This window comes from Toxorhynchites rutilus, chromosome 1 (assembly GCF_029784135.1).
Source record: "Toxorhynchites rutilus septentrionalis strain SRP chromosome 1, ASM2978413v1, whole genome shotgun sequence".
Classification (NCBI taxonomy): Eukaryota; Metazoa; Arthropoda; class Insecta; order Diptera; family Culicidae; genus Toxorhynchites; species Toxorhynchites rutilus.
This window is the reverse complement of record NC_073744.1, coordinates 100,640,485-100,667,548: the sequence shown is the minus strand read 5'-3', so window position 1 is coordinate 100,667,548 and position 27,064 is coordinate 100,640,485. Positions and strand designations below refer to the sequence as shown.

The window sequence follows — 27,064 nt, the reverse complement described above, 5'->3', positions numbered from 1 at the left end:
TGGTCAGAACCTCAATTATCGATTTTTATAGCAAAACCAAATTGGAACGTTCCTGCAGCTGAGTTATTCACTAAAGAAAAAGTTGATGAAGAGAAAATTGATCATCGACCCCTTTCATTATAAGCCACTCATGTATGTCATATATGTCAGTTGAACATAATTATTATTGTTTGTAATAATACATATCCTATTTTGAATTATATTTCAGTTGCTGATAGGCTTCGAAACTGGTCAATTAGTTTTGTGGGATATGAGAGGAAAATGTGCAGAACTACGTTGGATATCACAGGAACCCCTTCTATCGTGTTCTTGGCACCATGAAGGGAAACATTTCATTTCATCACATACAGATGGATCTTTGTGTACGTGGCCTTTGAAACTTTCACCTAAACCTTTAGTGCATGGTTTTCCGCATGGTACGTATAAAATATTTCAATTACACTATTGAATGAAAATAAAGAATCAGAAAATGGTTGTCCAAATTAGCAATTTTTTATTTGTTCTGATACATTTTTTTTATTTGTTTTGATATGACATGACACAGCAAACGCAAAACATCTGACGCTGTTCAGTAAAATTTATAGATCCAGTGTCGAAACCAATCTTACGAAAATATAACCAATAACTGAGAAGTTTATATAATTCTCTCTATTCCGCATGGCGAATGACGTGAGATGCTGATTTTTCCCCCTGAATAAACTTTATAAAATATGATCTTACATGGAACCTGTGTGTTGTCCAAAAAGAGAATATGAAAAATTGCACATCTGTAAATGTCACCGTGTTCCCATAGACGAATGGCGGCACTATCGGTTGTCACTAGATGAGATTTGACACATTCACGCCGGCGCTCCTCTTCATCTGGCGGCTGCGCTTAATGCTTTTCCCTCTATCGGACGGAATTTATTCCAGGATTTTCGATGCGATTATGATTGCCTTCTAATACTTTTATTATCTTCTTAATATCTCTATATATGAGAATATTATGGATCTCGATTCTGTAATCAACGTTAAACCCATTTTTTGGAAATAAAAAAATATTATAAATGAAACATCATACTAGGATGACAGAAGATTTTACATCAACCGTACCATCTGAAAATCTAATTCTGATAGTTGCTCTAAACTCCGGAATGAATCATCAAATCAAATCAATGCATTAAATTTTGCATTCGAATAAATTTATATACAACATTTTTTTCACGATTTTTGGCGTAGAACTACGTCTTTCATTAAGGGTGTCAAATCAGAAAACAGGTCACGTTTTTATGAAATAAAGTTAACGTTAATAACTATTTTTGCCGCGAACGGATTTTGGCAATTTACATACTAAACGAATAGGAAATTCCGTAAGATTTGTTTAATATGCTATACACTAGAATCCCCTGGTTTGTAAATGGTTAAAATTCATGAAAACTTTAAGTGTTTCTATTTTCCCATACATTTGTTCTGTCCATTTGAGTGCTTTCCCGAACAGAGATATCAATAACGAGCAACTTATCGACGACCAACGGAGGGGAAATCGTAGGATTTAAAGTCTCCGTGAACAAAGGAAAAGAAGAAGAATGAAGGGGAATACTTGCCTAGAATATAAACAGTGGATCTCGCTGAGGCAAACTTTCATTCGGCATCGGACTGTTGAGTAATCCAGTTCACTTTGCTATCGCTGCGCTTCGATCTAAGATTGGACCCCACCAGTGGTAATCCAACTTGGAAATCGTCGTTTGATTTTTCTGTTCGTTTTTCGCGTTATTCGTATCGTGTGTTCTTCTTCCCGCGTCATAAATTGGACGCTTCGCGTAGTGTGCGATGAGCAAACGTCATCTAATGATGCACGCGGTGTTGGTGCAGTGAAAAGCGCTCGCACTGAACCGAGCCTTCGCAAATGTGACACCGCAACGAACAACAGCGAAGTAGGCGATTTCGGCGCGTCGGTCGAAAATGTAAACGCCCAGGCAGCAACCAAAATCAAGCTCCCCCCGCTGGTGGTGAACGCGGTCGCTCTTGACAAACTCATCAGCGAATTCGCATCGATGGGTGTTACAGCAGAGTACAAGCTGTGTGGCATAATTCAGTCTTTTTCCAAGCAGGTTAACATTGTTTATTCTCCGTCTTCATAAGGGCTTCGTTGGTGCCTTTGAGAATGCATCAATGCATTAAACCGACGTTATGGCGAAGCAGACGTTAATGTTGTGCACCAAAAATTATTTGGGAATACCAAGCATCTTGAATGTCTTACTGGAATGTTATAAGTTACTTGGGTTCGCGTGCCAGTCGCAAAACTGCCTTCAACTAGGATTGCATTTGCGCTAATATTGATCATAATGAAGCATTGCTACTGTTTTCGAGGTTGTTATTACAAAAATAGTTTATTTCTCTTGTTTAGTCATCAAGAAAGTAAATGTTCTGGAATTTTGTATGTGATTAGGTTTTGCTTGCCAGTAGCAAAACTTCCTCCACTAAGGGTGACAGCTGCGCTTCTCTCGAGTATGAGAAAGTAATGCAACTCTTTTCGAGGCCAGTAATATTAACAGAAGCGTTTCTTTTGAGAATAGCGCAAAATGATGAGAAATGTTTATATTGCTAGTAGTTTCAAGCCACCAATGTATGGCTCTGTATGCATGCAATGGTTAACGCTTGTTTGGCGCTTGGTTTACGCTTAGTTTGTACGAACGATATCTAGAGGTGCGATTCATTTGAGGCAATACTGAATAACATGTAGCATGATATTTGATACTTGCAAGTGTTGTCATTGTTGTTTACATGCGGTGCCAAAGATATATTGATGTTGTTATGAGATATGGAATAATGGTGCTGGTGCAACATGTATATAATCGACTGTAGCCGAGTCTATGTCAATTTCGAAAAAGGTCACCGGAATAGCCTTCGAGGTAAATTTTCAATGCATTGACATGAAATAAATTGCGACATACGATTGTTTTGTGAGGGCAAGAATGAATCATCAATCTATTATCGTCAACTGATTCTACAATGAAAAAATCATTTCAGAGATTATTCTACTAAGCAATTGTTTCTAAAATCTCACAGCATTATAGAATAATATCCGAAGGTATAAACAAACGACGATATAAAACGATATAAAATAACAGCGTAGTTCTACGTCAACAATGCGGTCGTATCTTGGACACAATCTCCTATAATTTTTTTCCTACTCCAGTCAACATAAATTGTAAAACGCAAGCATAATTTTACAGCGATAAAAAATATAAAAGACATAAAATAATTTTAAATTTACACGAGTATTAAGATCTTATCCATATGATTACTTTTCAGCTAAAACAAATAAAGATGGAAAAACGGAATCCTGCAATGCCATTAAAAAAGTGGAAGTTAAAACAAATAGACTTGGGTAAGTACCTACACTTCAATTGTTGCAAGTTCACTCGGTTGCGATCCTCAAGATACTCAGGAATCATTGCCGCTGCCGCGTGCTAGAATGTATTAGCTTATGCCATCGGAAATGATGATTTGATTTCGTTGGAAAGTTACAACTAAATGTATGAGGTCTCCTCAAGGGATATACTTTTGCTGTACGAATTTTTAAACGCGGTTTTCTCGAAACATCTCAGATATCTCAGGATCTGCTCAGGTTGATTTGATTTTTTTTTATTAACATGTACAAATAAATTGTCTGAAGCGTTGCATATCCGTTCTTTGATACATAATTTTTTTCGATTTTTCATAACAAAAATGCCTTTAAACTGCCAATTTTCGAATTTTTAAAAACCCATATTGAGCGCTTTAGATATTGTCCCAAAGTTTCAAAAAATTCATTGGAATTAGTTCAGTCTTTTTGACTGAATATGACTGTAATTTCAACATAAACAACTGAACGACCGGAACCACAGATTAAGAATATCTGTACACGAATGTTCATTTTAGGCCAGACCAGCATTCAAGGACAAAAAGCACAAAGCCTACCAGGGAACATACTAGGGCAGTCCGATAAGTACTTAACCTACAAAAAAAAACAAAAATTTTGGAAAAGTGGCGATTTATTTTTCAACATAGTCTACTTTTAGCTCGATACTCGATTGACCCAACGATGCTCCAACTGCTTTAATCCATATACGTTTTCTCGAGGACTGCAAAGTAGGCCTCCGTGGCGGCAATGGCCTCCTCATTCGACCCAAATTTCTGCGCGGCAGTCCGACCAATTTGGCCGTGGCGACGGCGGAATTTCCATTTTTCTAAAATTCGCGGACACGCCCGCTTCCACACACGGTCAAAACAAAACTACGAGTCCGATTCGGCTGACATTTTGGCAGTGGCCGTTTACGAAAATTTACTACACGATAAACAATCTCTTTTGCGGTACTGACACAATCGGGTGATGAGGCTAAGTACTTATCGGATCGCTCTCGTATTTCTTCTAATCCGGCAATACAATCGCAATGTACACTTAGCACCAGTGTTTGTCAATTGATCCATTCACTGAAAAAATCGCTTTCGTTCGTACAAATATTAGGCTGTCAAAAAAGTCCTGCGGTATTTTTTTTGAATTTTCATTTGTTCATAAAATTAGTTACAATTATCTGTTTTAAGTCAAATATGCGCCGTTTTGATCGATGACTTGTTCCCAACGAGATGCCAACTTCATAATACCCCTGTTATAGAAGCTCGCTTCCTTATTGGCAAAATACTCGGATAGTCAATTTTCACAGGCCTCTTTTGTGGCTAACTTCTGACTTCCTAGCTCGTTCGCCATGGACAAAAGCAGGTGGTAGTCACTTGGTGGAAGGTCCGGACTATACGGCGGATGCAAAAGAACCTCCCATCCGAGCTCCCGGAGCTTCTGGCGCGTCACCAAAGAAGTGTGTGGCCTGGCGTTGTCCTGATGGAAGACAATGCGGGCTCTGTTTATCAAAGATGGCCTCTTCTTCATGAGTGCTACCTTCAAGCGGTCCAGTTGTTGGCAGTACAGGTCCGAATTGAGCGTTTGACCATAGGGAAGCAGTTCATAATAGATTATTCCTTGACAATCCCACCAAACACACAGCAGAATCTTCCTGGCTGTTAATGAGGGCTTGGCCACCGTCTGAGCCGCTTCAGCGGGCTTCGACCACGACCGTTTGCGCTTCACGTTGTCGTAAGTGACCCACTTTTCATCGCCAGTCACCATCCGCTTCAGAAACGGTTCGATTTTGTTGCGATTCAGCATCGATTCACATGCGTCGATACGGTCAAAGATGTTTTTTTGCGTCAACGTGTGTGGCACCCATACATCGAGCTTCTTTGTGAATCCAAGCTTCTTTAAATGGTTAATAACGGTTTGATGACTTATCCCCAGATCTTGGCCGATGCTACGGCTGCTACTATGCCGGTCTTTTTCGACGACAGGCCTTCCGGAGCGTGACGCATCTTCGACGACCTCTACACCAGAACGAAAACGTTGAAACCATCGTTGTGCGGTGGAAATGGAAACTGTATCGGGTCCATAAACTGCACAAATTTTATTGGCAGCTTGAGATGCATTTTTGCCTTTGTCATAGTAGTACTGTAAAATATGTCGGATTTTCTCTTTATTTTGCTCCATATTTGCGACACTATAACTCACGAATGACTTAACCAAACAAAACACTGTCAAGGACTATATTATAGCGCAAAATACCTTTCCAACAAGCTATAGAATGACTCGATACAATGAATACAACTAGAACTACGCGCTTACAACGACACCTCGCGGAAATACCGCAGGACTTTTTTGACAGCCTAATATGATCATACAGAAAAAAATTCCCCCAGCGACATTGTTTTCTTGTTACATGCTGCAAATCACTACACAAAATAGAACGAGACAACTCTGCATCGGTTCGCACTTCATGATACACCAGCACGCAAGCAAAAACATCATATACGCTTTCGGTGCAGAAAGTTTATTTTCTTCTTTGCCTCTAACATATACATATCGAACCTCTTCATGCATTATGAAACAGCAAGATCGTACGGACTACGCAAAGCGAATGATTCATATTCAGTTAATGTAGCAGATCCTGATTTTTAAACCTTTTCATACGACAGTGTGCTCCGCCGAAGTGCTACCCCTGTACGGAGCATTGCGCCGAATAGATTGCATATAGTATCGCGTTGGTTTGATCGAAGAGCAGTATGAATTTCATGTCGTCTAAAGACGATGCTCGTGCACACAGCTAGTCGCGCGGATGTCGTCTATTGGCGATCTAACGCAAAACGTAAACGTTCGGTGAGACATCTTGTAGCGCCCGAGCGGTCTGGGGCACTTTTCTTTTTTGTTCTATCGAGAGAAACAACTGTTCTTCTCGATGTTCAACTATCAACCCCTTTATTTTTTCTCTCTAATCCTCGATCCCTCTGTGAGGATGTACAGAACTCTAAAAACATTAGAACTAACTTACAGGCTACCTGCTATGTGTAGGGAATTTTCAACTTGCACAGTATGGAAAGTTCCATCGTTCCTGTTGGAAAATCCTTGGTTGGATTCTCCCCTATCTTCAGTAGGAATCTTTCTTATTGTAAATACTTATTCATATTGAACTTATCTGAGATGTTCTATTCGTGGGAGAGGGTCACTGCATCTCCCCCTACTCAATGAGTTTTAGGGGAAACTAGAAGAGTTTCCTCTAAAATTGGTCTGTGAGGTTATTTTTATATATAACTGATTGTATATTATTTCAATTTTTGTGTGTTCTTCATTTGCTATGATATCTGTATTTATTTATCTCAACTCCCTCAATTCTGAAATTCCGCAATTCCAAATGAAAAATAAAATTATCATATCTCCAAAAAAATTCCCAAACAGTCTTATCGATCAACATTATAGAGCCTTCAAGCTACATTGAAAATATTTCCTCGCATATCCGCATAATTATTAATATCCCCTTGTTTATTCTTTCATTTATTCTTTTATATATTAGAAGAGTGTGTATTGCTCTTCCATTAATTTTTCTCGCATTTATTAATTTTCTTCGCATTTATATATTTTTATCTCATTTATATATTTGATCATGTAATTGTATCCCACATTTTCAGTTACTTCTGAACTTTCAAGTAAGTTCAATACATGCATGCCCTTACAGGAAAGAATTCCCGGTTTTCCAGCCCTTCGATCCATTCAAAAGCTATGATTGCGATTGATGGACACATTCTTGTTAAATTGGCTGAATCTATCACTTTTTCTAAAAATCCCACTTTAAAGTGTGTTTGTGAAATTTGAAACCAAACCTGTTTAAATTATCGATAAGTACATTTCCCCATCTTTCCCTGTTCATACAATTGAAGTATGGGAGATATGATTGTGTTTTCAAAACAGAATAAACAGTTCTTACAGAATTGAATAACCCTAGTTTTTTTTCCTCGAATCTGCTGAATGCATCGTTTCAAATGCATCAGCGATTTCTCGTATTTTTTTAATAGTATACTTTTATCATTTTTTATATATTTTTTTTTATAAAATTATTTAAAAAAAATATAAAAAAATATAATAAAATAAAAAATATAAATTTTTATAAAACTATCTTAATTAGGTGCCACTTAGCTTTATTAACGATTTCCTCCAACCAGAATCCTGCTAGAAGTTCCCCTTCTCATAATACTGGCTTCATGATAACGCAGCCAATCCTGCCGGTCTTTAGTCACCGCCACTGACGTATCCCGATATTACGGTGTTTCCCTTTTTTGAATACATCACTGCCATCAAACTGCTTCCATTTTAAGTTATTGCACTTGACCAACAGTTTTGCGTTGAGAGGAACCGTCTCTTCCACAGCATTGCCTTCCGTCACATGTTTCGTCTTCATTCTGGCTGTTGAGATTAGGCACTGTTGTAATATTTTTGTACCGTTTCGTTTAATCCAATCTGTTTTGATAGTTTCTATTCAAACGTTTTTTCACTTGGTGGGATAACCACTTCGATTCAGATTTTGGTTTTCTGGTTTTGCTTCCATACACTTTGGATGATCCAATGTCACTTGATCTGCTGTCAATTACGATCACTACTTAATTTTTTAACTTTTGTTCCACAATGTTTCTGATACATTTTTTTTCATTGATTATATTTTTGATTCGATTCTCGATTCGAATTTTCTTCTCACACTTTCGATTGAAATTGTTCCGTCACAAAAACAAAAGATCCTTCATGATTCGAAGAATAAAATGCGCCGCGCACACTGAAATTGGTTGTCGATAACGCACTCGCGCTAGCATCAAAATAATCACTTAATGGGTGGGCTGCTGTCCCCACTTGGACAGCATCCCACCGCTGTCACCAAATGTAGCGCCCGAGCGGTCTGGGGCACTTTTCTTTTTTGTTCTATCGAGAGAAACAACTGTTCTTCTCGATGTTCAACTATCAACCCCTTTATTTTTTCTCTCTAATCCTCGATCCCTCTGTGAGGATGTACAGAACTCTAAAAACATTAGAACTAACTTACTGGCTACCTGCTATGTGTAGGGAATTTTCAACTTGCACAGTATGGAAAGTTCCATCGTTCCTGTTGGAAAATCCTTGGTTGGATTCTCCCCTATCTTCAGTAGGAATCTTTCTTATTGTAAATACTTATTCATATTGAACTTATCTGAGATGTTCTATTCATGGGAGAGGGTCACTGCAATCTGGAATTTGTTTTTGAACTAAGAAAATGATGATAAGGTAACCTAAAACTACAAAACAAATCACGTATATTTTACTTCCGGTATTTCCAAGGTAGTTCTTACATGCAGGAACCATGCATTTTACAACTTGATTTTGCTCTCGAATTTCCTTTTTTGATTCAACCATTATCAACATTTATACAATTTTCAATACTGAAAGAGGTAAGAAAATAACATGTTATATATAAAATTACGCAGAATTAAATTTCTTCCAAACTCATCGCAATCAAATATTCTATTATGACTGTAACATTGTGATTTATGGAAAGAACTACAAACCTTCCATAAACTCACATTGCAAAATTTGAAACCATCATCACTTTCACCACAGCGCCGCCTGGGTGTAGATTTGTACGATCGCCAATAGACGACACTCGTACACACAGGACGTCGCGCGGATGTCGTCTATAGCCGAAACTCGTAACGAAAGGGTTAAGTCTCAGAGAGTGCAAACTATGTGATTATTTAGTAAACATTTTGTATAGGGTAACTTTTTGAAATTTTAGGGTCGATTTCTTCCCATACATTTATTGGCACCCTGTATATATTCATATACAGTAAAACCTGTTTTTGTGCGTTTTTTGTGCGAATTTTTTTTGGGCTATTTTTTTTGAGCCGTTGTCTGTTCTTGTGCGTTTTTTTGGCCGATTTTTTTTTGTGCGGTGTATGAAAAGAAGCATATTTGACGATGTTATCATCCATTTAGTTTTTTTCGATGGTTTATATGCATTCCAGTGCGAAAAAAAGCATATTTGCGTCTTCTGAAATCATTCCCTTCCTCTCATCCATGCTCTAAGTTTTCCTAAGTTATATGATTTTCTTTAGACGGATATCAAAATTATAGAAAAAGAACTAGAGAATGATTTAAAAAAATATTAATTTAAAAGCATTGCAATGATAGATTAATTTTTTCCTTATTTGAAATTCAAAGTATATCTTCAAAACAATATCGATGAAAATATCTATTACGTAAAAGCAAAAGATCAATAGCCTTATTCGATATAACTATCGTCCTGATTCGGGTCTTGTCCACCAATTGCGAATGTTTGAATTACAAAAATCAGCTCTGCAATGATGGAATAACATTACAGTTATTATTTTATATTCAAAATATCAACAAATCAATATTATACATAATCAATCATAATGATCGTTTTGGGCCAGTGGCCTCCATTGCCATTTTATGGGGTTGCAACTCTCTGTAAGTCTAATCCTTAAAATAGGAACAAAAAATTTCTATTCATTTAGGACAATCGAAATTAGAACTTTCGCCAAGTTTTAATCGGTCTACGGAAGCTACATTTTTAGTTCTGAATTACATCCCATAGCGCAATTATCGAATCCGAATAAACAAATTTACGTCCTATGGATACATCAGGATTTCGATCTAAAAATGCCACCAAGCGGGTAAATTGCTGTTTGTTTATCTTTTCATTCTTAAAAAGCAAGACAGGATTCAAAATGTTAGCAAAAAAGCTAAATAAATACGAAATTAAACGGACGGATGGACTTTTCCAGATTCTACACACACGGTGGCAGCCGTAATAACGTTGTATACAATTCACTTCGTTTTCACCGTTAAGTGACGTTCGTGATCAGGCTCATTATGTGTCATTCGATATTGATCGAAATTCGAACACTGGTTAGCACTGTTTAACACTTTCGTTGCCCAGAGCGATTCGGTCGAGTTTCTTGCGGGGCCCAAATTCAACTCTCGGTGCGCTAGAGAAATAAGCGGGCAACGATAATAATGAATTCGGGTTCGATTCAGGACTAACTTTCTGTTGAATCCGAATGAAATCAACTGCCAGCTGATTAGAAAAATTATAGAAAAAAAGCCAACGAGCTTGAGCTTGAGCTTGGGTAGACTGTACACTTCGTAGTTGCTCTCCGTGATTGACCTGAACCAACCAAATTGCACAAAGAACACACAGAATGAAGCTTGGGACTAGCAAATCATTCTCTGTGTACAATTTTCGGTGATTCGAGCTTTAAATGGTCAATAACGACGCCGGCCATGTCCTTACAGTCACCAGGGGAAGGGAAGGAATGTTAGTATGATATTCGCCGCCCGAAGGCCAGAAGAGTCGTCTCTATAGCGTGGTTCCCTAGTGTTTATCAAGGAAGGGATAGTTGTTAGCGGGAAGAGGTAATAATCAGGATTCACTGAGGCAAGTGATGTGATTATGTGAACGCTAAACGGAACGATATTCCGAACACCTTATGTGTCGCAGCACGCAGCAGAGATTATCATTAGGTATCCTCAGAAGGAAACCTGTAGAATTAATTGGACCGGCTATATATTCTGTTGAATTAATGAATGGTTAAAGAATTGAAGTATTAAAGTAATATATAATTATATAAAAGCTTTAAAGGAATTAATTAGAATATATGTTGAATAGAAAACTCAGCTAATAATGTATGTAGGCTCCGATGGTGAAATATACAAACGAACATGCATATGAAGGAAAATATTGAACACAAAACCATGAAAAATGTCCATTACTGTGTACTGGAGCTCACAGTCTCTAAAACAACCGCTGCCTTTCGCCGCCACGCGAATGTTAACGTGTGTAGTTTCATTGACATTGGCCCTTTGATTTAGAATACTCTCTTTTTCTGACTGCTGGCTCTCTTCTGTCGTTCATTCTATCATCGCGCATCTTCCTCATTCCACCCCTTAACACTTTGGCGTCCGGCGACACCACAGTGGTTACGTGCGCATATTATCTTAATAGCCGGCGACAGCACTTTAGTATCGTTTGCATTCTGTAGGGTTTTCGATTAGGTAGCAATAATTTACACACACTATCAAGTTTTATGTTTTTATAAGTAAGGAAGGTGGGGAAAAACGGACATATTAAGAAGAACTTTAATTATATCTTTCGAAACTCATGTTTTCCAAACTTAAATGCCGTTTCTTGCGTTTCAATATACTGTGATTTTTCAATGTTTTGACGTAGGACTACGTCTTTCATTTCTATACCGGGGTGTAAAACCAAAGTTTCGAGAACGAAAGCGTTACGCTGGAGACCGAGATTTTGAGCGTTAATAGCTCTTAAATAACTGAACGAAATGGTATGATAAACACTTCATTTGAAAGATAAAATGTCTACGCGTCATATACTTGTTACTTTTTCATCCAAAAACTTGTTTCAATAGTCTTAAAATTGCTTTCAAAACAGGCTATTGAAATCAAAAATCGGTATATAAGCGAGCGGCGCTCGTTAACCCACTCAGTTATGATTGAACAGCGATTGGAGCATGTTGTCGCTGTTGTTGTGAAGCTAATTTCGTTTATCATGAATGCGCTGATGAACGGTGTCACCAAGAGCCTGTTTGTGCACCTAAGGCCAAAAGGGAATCCATCAGGAGGAGAGTGATGCCACGGTTCCGCTTGAAACATCGGAGCAGCCGCCACACATACACACACACACATACACGCGCGGAATTCTCGTTGCTATCATCGTTGCTGAAAATTAATCTGCCAGTTCCCCTGGGAATTGAAAAATACATTCATGCGAAATAGTTTATTTTAATGTTTTCTATCCATATAACACTGCAACCAAATACATTTGGTTTTGTTATTTTTCAATCAATCGCAATTAACAGGAAAGCTTCTGAATATTTTTTCCCCATCAGTGGAAATTTTCGTATCCAATATTGGATGCATAACATGAAAAACGGAAAATGTTTCACATCGCGAAAATCAAGTCATTTTCGAGCGATTATTTGCTTTCTACTCATATAATGCTTCGACCAAATACATTTCGTTTTGGATTTTTTCAATCAAGTGCGATCAACGTAAGACCACGTCTTTCGGCAATTTATTAGAGGTGCAATGAATCTTTAGGAATTCCCGCTCTACGCGCACTAGCAAACAATGTTTACTCAACAATTTCTCAAACTAGAAATGGGTGTTGTGAGAGAGGATTAGCGAACGCGAAAACGACAAACGGGAGAAAGATACGTTTGGAGGTTGAAGGAAATTGGCAGAAACTTCTTCATTCTATCATTCAAATAATGTGATTCATACCACATCGTTTTGCCAGAAAGAGATTATTAATGCTCAAAGGAGGAATCGAGTCCTCCGAGGAAATTACCCAGCGCAAATTAGAGTCGACTATCGATTGCGGCATTCGTACACAAATAATTTTATAATGCAGTTTCACCAAAGTGATTTCTTCGGATATATTCACTACATCATGTCATGTATTTCATATTCTTCATAAGGAAATCCATATCCATGGCACCTATCGGTAACGAATTATTATCGAAACCACGATTTTCGCTAAATGCTCCTTTCAGTTCGGCCTGTAAAAAACTTTTCTGTACTCTAATCCATAAAATTTGGAGCCCTGAAAAGGGCCGTTGATTATATGCTAAGCTAATATAGCACGCTCTCCTCGGATACGATGGGCCAGCTGGATGTCCTTGGGCATGATGTGACGCGTTTTGCATGGATAGCACACAAATTGGTATCTTCGAATAAGCCTCCTGCAGCGTCATAACCGCGGAACTTTGGAAGCGCAAGTCGGTTTTGAAGTCCTGAGCAATTCCACGAACCAAATGCTGCAAAGGTAGCTTACGGATCAGCAATTCGGTCGACTTCCGATAGCGATGAATTTCACGCAAAGTTCCCGGTCGATAGCGATGTGGCTTCTCCACCTATCCTGCTACTGGTGCGCTTATCCGAGCTGACTTCGTGTGCCTTACCACCGAATGACTAACGAGCTGTCTGCGAAAGACTAACGAGTTCGAGTCCTCACGGTGCGAGAGTAGAGTAAGAAATGAACGAAAGCAAAGGAAGTGTCATTTTATAAACCATAAAAGTATAGAATCTAAATCCCACCCTTATTATATTCGTGAGTATACAGTAAGCTTATACAATAAAGAGGGTGGGGTTTACATTCGATTCTTTTATGTTTTATAAAATGACACTTCCCTTGCTTTCGTTCATTTCTTACTCTACTCTCGCACCGTGAGGACTCGTTTCATCGGGACTAAGCAGACAGCTCGTTAATCTTTCGGTGGTAAGGCACCACGAAAGCAGCTCGGATAAGCGCATCAGCCGCAGGAAGCGTGAAGAAGCCACATCGCTATCGACCGGGAACTTCGCATGAAATTCGTCGCTATCAGAAGTCGACCGAATTGCTGATCCGCAAGCTACCTTTGCAGCATTTGGTTCGTGGAATTGCTCAGGACTTCAAAACCGACTTGCGCTTCCAAAGTTCCGCGGTTATGACGCTGCAGGAGGCTTATTAGAAGATACCAATGTGTGTGCTATCCATGCAAAACGCGTCATATCATGCCCAAGGACATCCAGCTGGCCCATCGTATCCGAGGAGAGCGTGCTATATTAGCTTAGCATATAATCAACAGCCCTTTTCAGGGCTCCAAATTTGATGGATTAGAGTTCAGAAAAGTTTTTTACAGGCCGAACTGAAAGGAGCATTTAGCGAAAATCGTGGTGTCGATGATAATTCGATACCGATAGGTGCCATGGATATGGATTTCATAATGAAAAATATGAAATATATGACATGATGTAGTGAATATATCCCCATATCGAAGAAATCACTTTGATGAAACTGTTTATCGTTTGTCGTTTTTAATTGTTGGGAAAGGGCATTATTTCTGCTGACTAAATTCCAAGAAAAAATCCATTCCTTCTTTAAGCGTGATTCATTCTGCTTCGGATCAACGGAACAGTATGATAATCATTCCATACAAAAGATAAAATGTCCAAGAGTTATATGATTGCTATTTATTGAGTCGAAAAATTGTTTCAATAGCTTAATGATAGCTTCGAAAACAGGTTATTGAAATCATTCGTATCCGTATGTAGCGCGCCCACTTGGAAACCCATTAATCTTATTGGAATGTGAGATGGGGAAGCTCATACTTACGTCTATGCATTATGCTGTACACTACAGACTTTTTTTCTCCGTACTGATTAAGAAGCCGACCGAACTATCGGTCGACAAGTCAGTCTGCAGTCGGCGGGGGCTCTTAATTTCGTTTTTGCAGGCCGAACCGAAAAAATTTCAGTCGAGTTAACTCTTTTTTACAGTAATGCTTTTGAATCCGGACACTTTGCATTACATTCAATATCATACCACAGCCATAACATTTTTTTCATGTTGAATTTATGCGATTAATAGTTGCTAATATAGTTACTGATAGTTTCTTGATAGTTACTTATCAATCGCATTAATTCAACATGCAGAAAATGTTGTGGCTGCGGTATGGTATTAAATGTAACGTAAAGTGTCCGGATTCAAATACATTACTGTATACTTACTTCGATGTTATTCGTTTCTCTCTCAGGGTAAGCAACGAATGTAATAAGGGTGGGGTTTAGATTCTATACATTTATGGTTTATAAAATGACGCTTCCTTTGCTTTCGTTCATTTCTTACTCTACTCTCGCACCGTGACGACTCGTTTGTTTGGGACCAAGTAGATAGATAGTTAGTCTTTCAGTGGTAAGGCACACGAAAGCAGCTCGGATAAGCGCACCAGCCGCAGGATAGGTGAAGAAGCCACATCGCTATCGACCGGGAACTTTGCGTGAAATTCATCGCTATCGGAAGTCGACCGAATTGCTGATCCGCAAGCTACCTTTGCAGCTTTTGGATCGTGGAATTGCTCAGGACTTCAAAACCGACTTGCGCTTCCAAAGTTCCGCGGTTATGACGCTGCAGGAGGCTTATTCGAAGATACAAATTTGTGTGCTATCCACGCAAAACGCGTCACATCATGCCCAAGGACATTCAGCTGGCCCATCGAATCCAAGGAGAGGGTGCTATATTAGCTTAGCATATAATCATCGGCCCTTTTCAGGGCTCCAAATTTGATGGATTAGAGTTTAGAAAAGTTTTGTGCAGGCCAAACTGAAACGAGAATTTTCGTTTGGATGCCATACAGCATCGAGAAAATTCCGGAAAGATCTAATCGTTGCTGAAAAATAATCTGCCAGTTCCCTGGGAATTGAAGAATACATCCATGCGAAAGAGTTTATTTTAATGTTTTCTAATTATATGGCGAACACAGCGACCAAATACATTTGATTTCGTAATTTTTCAATCAAGTGTAATTAGCTGGAAAGCTTCTGAAGATTATTCTTTCCCATCAGTAGGATATTTTCGTATCCAATATTGGATGCATAACATGAAAAACGGAAAATGTTTCGTATCGCGAAAATTATATAATTTTCAATCGATTATTGCTCAGTCGCCGAAATTTTCATACTCAGAGAGTTCATTCTCCTCTAGTTTGCCTTCCAAATTGCCATCGTAAACCACACCTTCTCTCGATTCAATCACGCACGAAAAGCATACTGAAATGATATTCTGGTGGTGAAACCGATTCATTTTTCGTGAGGCGTCGTGCACAAATTACGTAACGCGATAAGGGGGGAGGGGGTAGATGTTGCGTTACTTTCTGTTTATTAGAGATAGGAAATTGCGTTACGAAAGGGGGGGGGGAGAGGCGGTTCAAAATTCGGATTTTTAGCGTTACGTAATTTGTGCACGACGCCTGAGGACATCGACAAGACAACATCGTTACTGAACGAGCTGAACGGCGAGGGATCGAGGGATTCATTACCTGGCCTGACCTGACCTGAAATGCAATCAGTTTGTTTTAACTGTGAGGGAGCGCAGAAAAGCCGATGCTGATACTCTCGTGACCAAGAGAGTATCAGCATCGAAATACGGTTCCTCGGGAAGACATAGAAGCAGCCGCCACACACACACATACACGCGCGCAACTCTTTTCGTTTGCTGGTTATCGAGAGGAAACCTGGAAAGAAATGATCGTTGCTGAAAAATAATCTGCCAGTTCCCCTTGGAATTGAGAATTACATTCAAGCGAGTTTATTTTAATGTTTTCTATCCATATAATACTGCTACCACATACATTTGGTTTTGTGATTTGTCAATCAAGTGCAGTTAGCAGGAAAGCTTCTGAAGATTATTCTTCAGAACAAGGTTTTTTGTATCCAATATTGGATGCATAAAACCTTGAGTCTCCAACGTAACACTCTCGTTTTTGAAGTCACCCAAATATTTATTTATTCATTCATTCAGGATGGATTTAGATTCAACTTCAAACAAATGATCTCTAAATCAACGATAGTCCTACGTCGCCCTTGCGGTTATACCATAGATATAACCCACTTCCTGTTTTTACTAAAATTAAAACAGACCGAAAAGTAGAACATTTTTTCGATGATTCCTCGCATGCACATATAGTGGAGGGAATATGAACAGGTTTGTAATATTTACGTATGTATATCTTCGCAAATTCATGAAAGTAGGGGTACAGGGTTGAGAACTTATGAAAACTAACCGATAAGATAAAACTAACGATAGTAAAACTTAAAAATTTCAAATTTCCCGATAATGTCAAGAACGGGCGGCGACAAGCCAAGTAATCGGAGTTATCGCTGCCGGCGCCAAGCGCATATATTTTCACGAACCGTGCGGACGCCAAAGTGTTAATTACGCACAACGTTACTTTCAGTTGATGCAACTTCCTCACATAAAGCAACCGATACGATATAACGTACATTTCACTTTCAAAATTGTACGTTGTATCGAATTGTAGGTTATATCGAAGCATCAGAAAGTACTCACAAACGTAGTCTATAATACTTTATTGTGTTGCTTTTTTAGTAGAGTTAATGAATAACTTCAATCAGAAAACGAAGCCAGCCTTTCTCATAATGTTTCCCTTCGTACTGTTGATTTAACCTTGATTCATTTAGAATCCGGAATCACAAAACCAGCTGTATTTCGGGATTGATTGAAGGTACAAAACTTGTTTTAGCAACACAATACAGATAATTAACTGAAAAGTTTAAACCCTCTTAAAGCCAAAAAGAAGAAGAAGAATACAGAAGAATTCATTGTTCTATCAGAAAAAAAATATTGAAACAAATTTTCCTTTACACTTTGGAAATGTGTACGTTATATCGAGGTAAAATGTACGTTATATCGAGTGATGTTATATCGAGGGTACGTTATATCGTAGTAGCTTGAGAAAGCTACCCACTCGACATTGTTGTGCCAGAGTGGTCCCAGAAAATGGTGTCGACGACGATACCGATGTCGTGCCATTTTGCAATGATTTTGTCGACCTATCCCTCGTATTTGACAACCAATTACGAGCCAAAGCTGTGCCAATCTGGCACCGTGTCGACCGATCGCAGTACTGCTGCACTTTTATTATGGCTCGGTTCGTGTCCAAGAAAGTTGAAATGAAAAGTAAAGATAAAGAGCGTTGTTTACAATCATTTTATTATACAAATCTACAAAGAAAAAAATAATACAAAAATTGAAATTCATCTTTACATTCTATAACATTCGCAACATTTGTTTCGTCACCAACGATAGCTCACGAAGTACCAAAAATGTTCATCGTAATTCCAGCTTCCGCTTGAGGTACAGCTTCTACAGCGACTGGTCACGCCGTGGGCAACAACTGATATAGAGCGCACCCCTGGCGTTCTGTTGTCACTTTGCTTTTCTCCGATAAGTAGTTCAAAATGTTGCCACCCTCCGGTGCACCAGTGGAATCGATTGTTTTCGTGCTGCAACTTCTGAAGCTTTGACGTTCGGCACGAACTGACTATAACGACGAATTGCTAACGCTTGTAGAGAGATGATGATGATGATACTCCAGTTTGCCTAATGTTGCACTAGGAGATAAGCTATGACCAAAGAGATTTTTTTGTTGCAGTGGTGGGTGGTCCAGCTGATGTAGAAGAAAAGGATGGCGACGATGAAATTGATGCATTCAGGGAGCTGCTGTCCAGGGCTAACAAATAATCTTTCGGAGAATGTTTTAGAGCTCGGTACAAAAAGTGAGCGACACCACGATCATTCGAAGCAACCTCCTCATCCAATTCATGATCATCAACGGCCGATATTTTCATATGTTACTCACGGAGAGAAGAGCAGCAGCATCTGAAATGAGATGAATTTTAAAGCCTGATCTTCTATTGCCTTCGCCGTTAATACCACTATTCGATTCATCCTCCTCAGTTTAGCCGTTATGTATCGTAAGTCGTTTCGCCTTATTCACACCATCGCTGTTTCGTTCTTTAATCGCTGGTGTTTCCAGCTGCATGTCCTCCAGTATGGTGTTTACCGTTGTTTTTGGTACATGATATTTGTGCCGCAACAGCTGAAACAAGATGTAGTTTACGGGTCGAAAATAATGAAAATATAAGCTTTGTGTTAGCAAGTAATTTGATTTGGGAAATTAATGTAATAACAGCACAAAGATAATTTCTAAAAAGAATTACCATATTAGCTTGCTTGTGGAAGAAGATAACACCTAAGCAATTCTTACCGAATGAAAAATTATCCTGTTGCACAGAGCAGAAATTATTTGCGACTTTGCGACTTGTTCAATATTTTCGAATACACTCGCTTTTGTGTTTTGAATGACAGTTTTGCGAGAAAGAGAAAGAGCAAAAACAGTGATGCCGTTTCGCTCTGCACAAGTTATTTAGTAGAATTATAGCTGAAACTATAGACACTGTTGCTTGCGGGGAGCAAGGCGGGGTAAGATTCCAGCACTTTTGTAGCACTTTGCGTCGCTCGGTCCACATTGTACCTATAACCGCTCGAAAATATAGGAAACTGGGTACTCAACACCGCCAACAAAAACAGACATGAAGGAATATTTCCTACACATTCTCCACCCAGAGAACAATTTAGAAAATTCAAACCGGTCTGTTTACTATAAAATGTAATCATTTACGGGACGACATCGAGAGAAAAACGTTGTTGTGTGGTAAAATAACTACAGAATCACACACACACACGGACGATCGCGCTCCACATGTTCACTCAGCTATTTTATTTTTCGGAGCACTCTTCGCCCTTTTTTCATTCACTCACACGCGCTAGAAAAAAAATGTTACGACATGAGCAAACGGCACAACAGCCAAATTGCTCTACTGGAATATTAATATATTCATATGTGATACTTCACTAATTATGATTTTTTTGAAAATTTCCTTCAATCCAAGTGCACTAAAGTATAAAGCACATTTTCCCGCGGGATTAACACTCTATTCACCACTTGACAAACAGAAAAACACGGACACTCAATGAGGGAAGCAACGAACACGTCGAAGTCGGTACGATTGCTCTCTCTCGAATCATTATGGAAAAAAAGCCAATGATAATAAAAAATGAAATTCAACCGAACGTACTTGCTCTATATATTGTATTCGATGACGATGAATAACTGCAATTTTATAGGAGAACTAGCTAACCCGGCAAACTTCGTCCCGCCCATTTACTTGATTAATTCTCGAGTAATGCAGAAATTTATGTTTTATTTGTATGGCAGCCACCCCTAAGAGAGGGGGGAGGGGTATCTAACCACCATAGAAACATTCATTGCACCCTAAAGTTTCCATATGCCTAATTTGGTTTAATTTGCTTGATTAATTCTCGGGTAATGTAAAAATTTGTGTTTCATTTGTACGGCAGCCCCCTCTAAGAGAGGGGGAAGGAGTATCTTAACACCATAGAAACATTTATTGCATCCTAAAACCTCCACATGCCAAATTTGGTTTCATTTGCTTGATTAATTCTCGAGTAATGCAGAAATTTGTGTTTCATTTGTATGGCAGCCCCCCCTTTGAGTGGGGGAAGGACTGTCTAACCATCATAGAAACATTTATTGCACCCTAAAACTTTCACATGCCAACTTTGGTTTCGTTTGATTGATTAATTTCCGAGTAATGCAAAAAATTGTGTTTCATTTGTATGGCAGCCCCCTCTAAAAGAGGGGGAAGGAGTATCTTATCACCATAGAAACATTTATTGCATCCTAAACCCTCCACATGCCAAATTTGGTTTCATTTGCTTGATTAATTCTCGAGTAATGCAGAAATTTGTGTTTCATTTGTATGGCAGCCCCCCCTTTGAGTGGGGGAAGGACTCTCTAACCATCATAGAAACATTTATTGCACCCTGAAACTTTCACATGCCAACTTTGGTTTCGTTTGCTTGGTTAATTTCCGAGTAATGCAGGAATTTGTGTTTCATTTGTATGGCAGCCCCCCCTTAGAGAGGGGGGAGGGGTATCAAAATATCACGAAAACCTTCCCCGGCCCCAAAAACCCCTACATACCAATTTTCATGTCGATCGGTTCAGTAGTTTCCGAGTCTATAAGAATCAGACAGACAGACAGACATCACTCCATTTTTATATATATATAGATATGGAATATTCGATCTCGAAGATTCTGGGAAAATATCATACCAAGAACATATGTCACTGTGGGAAAATAATCGTCACAAACTATATCACATTTGGCAACTTCGACTTTTTACGTGATACGTTTTCATTATTATTTGCGCTTGGCAGATAAAAAGCTAGAAGAAGCAAGTTACAAGTTTTTTTCTTCTGAGAATGAGAATAATAATTGCACAACTCGGATAGACCCAACATTTTTTTAGACGTAGGGGAGATGGGGACATGTTAAGGAAAATTTCTATTGTATCTTTGGAAACTAATTTTTTCAAAAATTTAAAAGCAGTTTCGTACAGTTCAATATACTGGTTTTCGAAATAACTGGCCAAATGTTTTTTAAAAATGTGTTTTTTCATGTTTTTTTACTGAAATTAAACATGCCGAAAAGTACAACGTTCTTATCGGTGCGGGTATAATGGACATGTCTTGGGGGTTTCAATATTCTTACCTTCACTTTCCATCATGCATTGGATGTGATTATGGAAGAGACTGTGCATTCAACCCCCCCAGTGCAATTATTTCAATAATTTAAATTTACCCCTTACGAACGAATTTACTTTTCCGTACATACCTTATATCGCTTCTCTCTCAACTCACAAACCGAAATATAACCATCAGCGAATTTAAATTTGCAATTAAACCACTCAAAATGCTTAATATCGAAACCGCAAAAGTTACATCCACACGCGGAATCATGTTCGATTTTCGGTTTTTGTTTCTCTATTCCACTTTTGATCAGTATTCATTGTCATAGGATGATTTAAATATTATAGAATAGCATCTAGAAGGGTTTCCCATCAACAGAAATTTGAAATTCATAACGAACTATACAAATCAACCATCTGTCCATTATACCCCCACTGTCCGTCTTATCCGCGGCTCCCCTACATGGGTTTTTTCATCATCAAAATGTTCACGGGGCGGCTTAAAAGTAAATCTGAAAGCGAAGGAAGTAGTGACGACGAAACAGTGCGAAGCGTTAGAAGAAAAGTTTATCTGATCGAGTTCCGATTCGGATATTCAGTAGTCCGCCATTTTGCAGCGACCGCCATCTTGAATTTGAATGCAGTCATTAGCGTCCTTAACATCGATTATCGTTGGACCTCCTCCACGCTTGCCCCACCGACGAAATATCTTTCCCCGCCGCCATGATTCTCTGCCCCGCCATTCAGTTGTTCGTCGAAGTGCTACTTCCCCCTTTCCGTCACAAACAAACGGCAAACGTGTGCCGCCCGACGCTCGGTTGGACATTGCTAAAGGATCTTGGCGGCTTCTTCGTCCCCATTGCCCTCAGAATAAATTTCGAAAAACCAAAACGAGATAATAAGTTAATAATAGAGATGTGAAGCATTTATACACATGATGTTTTTCCCGCGCAACAATATTTCTAGCCTACTACACTATTTCTAAGCGGTAGTTGCTGTTGATGTTGTTTTGTTAGTTGTATGTTATCTGCAACGCTGTTGAAGGATGTTTTAAAGGATGTTTAAAATCGAAAAAATCTATTTTTTTTTCTTTTTTGCATTTTTGGGAAGCCTATGCCATTAGAAATGTAGTCCTAAAAGTATTTTTCGATATTTGATTTCTTTAGAAAGTTACAGCCAAAAGTATGAGGTCAATCCTATACTCGGGCATCGGTCTGTGAGACCGAGAAATCAATAATTCGTTCATTTCTCAGAAAATATCAACACTACGACTTTGCAATTCTGAGAAAATAAAGACCAACTCTACTGTCAGTAGCTTCGCTTCGACTAGAAATGCTTCGGCAGTCGCGGTCAACAAAAAGTGAATTGACTAGCGTTGACTAGCGAGGATGACTGATGAACTAGTCCAGTCAGTGGTTATTATAACTAATGAATACAAATCTGCCTCTTCATTCAACTGACTTCAATCCCATCCATTTGTTACCCGCGTACGCAATCTTATTTTTACGTCCACATGAAGAGGAACGAAAACTTGATTTTTGATGCAAAAAAGTAGTTACCCCATAAATGAACGGTTTATTGTCTACCCATCATGAACTCAAACCAACGAACGTATTAGTATTAGTAAATAGTGTGCAAAGTAGCGCACACACACTGCAGGCTATTTTATACGTGTGAGTAACTTTCGTATACGATACAGAAAAATCCAGCTCGCCTCGTCGTTTTGGGGGAAGTCACTTCAAAGTGCAATGAAGAAAATTTGACTGGGAAGAATGAAATGAGATAGTCGAGTCGTAGAGGGGGAAAGCGACTGAACGCCCGACTGACTGTTTAGTCGTTTTAGAGGAGAAACTGTATGAAGAAACCAAAACTCATTTCCATCTGAATACGGATATAGCCAGTCAGATAGTCAGCTGACTATCCTCAGTTGACTCTGACTCGGCATAGTCGCTATTGACTATTGTTCATAACGGCGAGTTTTGGCGCATCTTCTCCATCACTAGGTAGTGATCCGAGTCAACGTTAGCGCTCCTATCAGAACGATCAAAACGTAATCGATTTGTGTTTCTGTCTGATTAGGTGACTTCCAGATGTACTTGTGTAGAAGTTTATGCTGGAAGAAGGTACTACGAATGGCCATGTTCTTGGAGGCGGCAAAGTCGATAAATTTTAGGCCCATTTCGATGGTCAGCTGCGCTGAACCCTCCAATTAACAGTTAGCATTCTTCTTCCTGCTCTAACTGCGCGTAAAATTATTCCTTGTCATCATCGGTACATCCGAGGTGTGGGATGTGCACGTTGATGATGCTAATGATGAAGAATCGGGGACTTATGGCCACCAGCTCGTGTGTGTTGCCGCAGCTCTGGTAGATGATGTGACCATCCCTAAACATGCGTATCGTTGAGCCCTTCCAGCAAACCTGCCGCGCTACGAAGTAGAGCTTACGGCTCTTCAATACGTCGCAGACCACTCGAGTGTTTCCTTTGAATTTGAGAGATCGGTAGTTCTACGTCCCGATTGTTCTGGTTCGAATTTTCTTGTTTATTATTCATTGCTTGCTCTTTTTTTATGGTGACGGCTTACGACGAACCCCCTGTCTCACCAGAGGACATTCGTGCCAGTACTGTTTAGAGTCCCACATTGATACGAGGACGGTGATTCAGCCGCCCCTAACATGGAGAACAGACGCCGTTTTGAGCCGCCCCTAACCTGGAGAAAACAGACGCTCGGGTTTGGCGAAACATTTCCTCTACCGCCTTACTATGGTTTTACCGCGCCAGTGTTTGCGTCGCATTCCCTCACTTTGCTATTACCGGATTGACAACATTGCCCAGGCAACGCCACCACAGCGATGAATGACGGCAGGAATTTTAGAGGAGTTCTCTCGGTTACCGTTTTAGATTTCCCAAAGATAAATCTCCATAACCGTATCCGAAAATCGTGCCCGCATGTTGAGGCTCGCTCTCCGCATAACACCTACCTGTGCCACGTTGAAGAGCAGACAGGAGAGTCCATCGCCTTGTCGAAGTCCCCTGTGAGTCTTAAATGATTCCGACAGCTCAACTGAGATCCGCACATCGTTCATCGTTGCCTGAATCAATGTTGTCAACTTTCGAGGAAAGCCGTTTTCATCCATCATCCTCCATAGCTGTCGTCGGTCGATTGAAGTCAACGAAGATGTGGTACGTAGGGACCTGGTACTCGCGGCACTTTTGGAGGATCTGCCGCAGTGTAAAAATCTGGCTTGATAACTTCCCACAAATCTACTTACTATTGGCGATAGATTGCCGACAGACAGAATTTTGTAGGCACCAGTGTTGACAAAAATCATCTTCGCTAGGCTCAAATTCATAGATTTTGGGGCTAGGTTGCATCGCAAACCTGTATATTCCACACGAAAATCAAAATGACAGATCCAGACAACCAGTGAATATGAGCAATCGTACTTTTGTTCTTCAAGTTATGAACCCCACTCAATGGCGCATTAATTCATTACAATAAATTTGTTCATGCATCACCGATATGAACAGAATGAACTCTTTTGTTATTGTTGAGGGCAGTGAGTTTCAAGCTGAAAAAAAGTCATTCATACTGTGTTGAAGCAGCCTATCATCTATCGAATCAGCAGCATCCTATCCCCTAAAAATTTCTCTTATCCCATCTTCTATTGCGTAACCCAATATACTGAAATTGAACCCTACCTGCGACTAGGGCAAGAGAGAGAAAGCTAGAATAGATTAGCAGATCGTTTGGCTATAAAAGAAGCCAGACAACTAGGCGCATCCTCTTTTACACCAGATCTGATCCGCAAAACAGTTCGCGCGTTTTCTTTCGAAATAAAAATATCGAAAAATTCAAATAGTTCGTTCGTTTATCCGCATAATTAATTCTTCCGGTTCTCGCCTAATCACACTGAAACAAAATCATATTCGTTACTCTTGAATATTTGCTGATATTCTAAGACATTGGTAGGCACCATTCAGGATTGTGATAGCACGATGGTTACCACAATCCAGCTTGTCACCTTTTTTATATATGGGGCAGATTACCCCGTCCTTCCACTCCTGCGGTAGTTGATCCTGACTATCAACCGGTGCATACACTCTAAAAGTTTTACCGGGCCTCCCTTGAAGAGCTCCGCTACGAGGCCATCATTACAAGCTGCTTTGTGATTCTTTAGCTGATTAATAGCCTCCTTAACTTCACTCATCGTCGGGAGTAGTCCTCCTCAACGCCGTCTTGGTCTCCTCTCCAGGAACGCTCGGCACTCGTAGTCAAACCATTCGTTCTGTTGTCCTCGTTGTTCATACCCGATGACGCTGTCCTGCTTTTAATGTGTATTCATCGAGGGGAGCAGCATCCAGTCCGTCTCTGGTTACCTAAGGGTAATCTGTACCGCGCCTTGTGGTATATGAGATTTCCGGATTTTTGTTTCGTTAAATCCTGATTCTTAACTTTTCCCGCTAAATAACTATCCCTTCCATGATAATCGCAAAAAAACCACACCATAGAGGTGACCCTTCTGGTCGCAAAATCATAACAAACATTCCTTTCCTTCCCCTGCTTACAATAAGGACGAAGGAAGGATGGGAATGATTTGAGAAGTGAATATTTTTGACGCAAGTATGCTTTTTTCGCACTGAAATGCATATGTTCGTGACAACACGAAGGAGCGCCTACTATCTGTGGATGGAGGAACTACAACAACGAAAAACCCCTTGTTCTTCAGACATGCGTTTGTCTCGCGTTTGGCTGACGTTTCATCGTTTCCGCATACCGAACGAATGACGTCACGACGGGTATAAAAGAAGGACATCTTGTTTGCATCGCTCTCTTTCCTGTTCAACGACGCCTGCTGTCAACTCTTATCGGAAGCGACGACACCTGCTGTCATCATCTTTCCGGCCAACGACACCTGCTGTCAACAGCGTGATCCAGCGAACATTAGCAAAGAAAATTAAATTGTTTAGTGTTAGGTTATGTTTGAAAATTTGAAGTTAAATTAGATTAAATAAAAGGAAGTGTGTTTTTAAAGTAAAAGTAAATACTGACCTGGAAATATTTGAATGTTTGGTTTCCTGATGACCTGAAATAAAAGGGAAAATAAGTGAAATATACCTACCTGCTGTAATCTGCTACCGGCTGCAAGTGATTTTTCGGAGACGTTTCGCTGGAACGGACAACGGCCCGTCTGCTGTTTTGATGATCTACCGACATCAGGTCCTTCGAACCGGATAAGCGTCGAAACTCCGCTCATCTGGTACCCACGTGCTACGATCTACGATCCGCCATTCTTCAATTCATCTGGAACGTTCGAGAACATCCACGAGCTCGCTACAGGTAGCGACCATTGTTCCTATTACTATTCATACAAGGCACGTTATTGCCTTACACAAGGTAATTGTATTTCCAATAACATTCATTTTCCCGTGAGAGCTACGCGGTCTTGCGTTTTGCAGATCTGTTCCTTACTCTGCCATCATGTCCGCCGAACGCCACATCAAAGGGCTCAAATCACGCTACAAGAGCCTGAAATCATAACTCATCCAGATCAAAACCTTTGTCGACGAGTATCAGGAGGATAGGGACTCCCTCGAAGTTCCGGTTCGTCTGGAGCACCTTCAGAAGCTGTGGACCGACCTGGATAGCGTCCAAAGCGATCTGGAAATGCTGGACGATGACGCTCTGGACGAACTCTTGAAGG

At 39.7% G+C, this 27,064-nt stretch overlaps 1 protein-coding gene across 13 annotated transcripts in view; it reads left to right on the top strand.

Annotated features, from left to right (window-relative positions):
* LOC129761766 (syntaxin-binding protein 5) overlaps window positions 1-27,064 on the top strand; it is a 722,498-nt gene that overhangs the window by 318,119 nt on the left and 377,315 nt on the right. For all 13 annotated transcript variants that reach the window (XM_055759517.1, XM_055759518.1, XM_055759514.1 and 10 more), the window contains 2 exons: window positions 209-416; window positions 3,295-3,370. In XM_055759517.1, coding sequence (XP_055615492.1) covers window positions 209-416; window positions 3,295-3,370 — 284 coding nt within the window. The remainder of the gene's footprint in view (window positions 1-208; window positions 417-3,294; window positions 3,371-27,064) is intronic.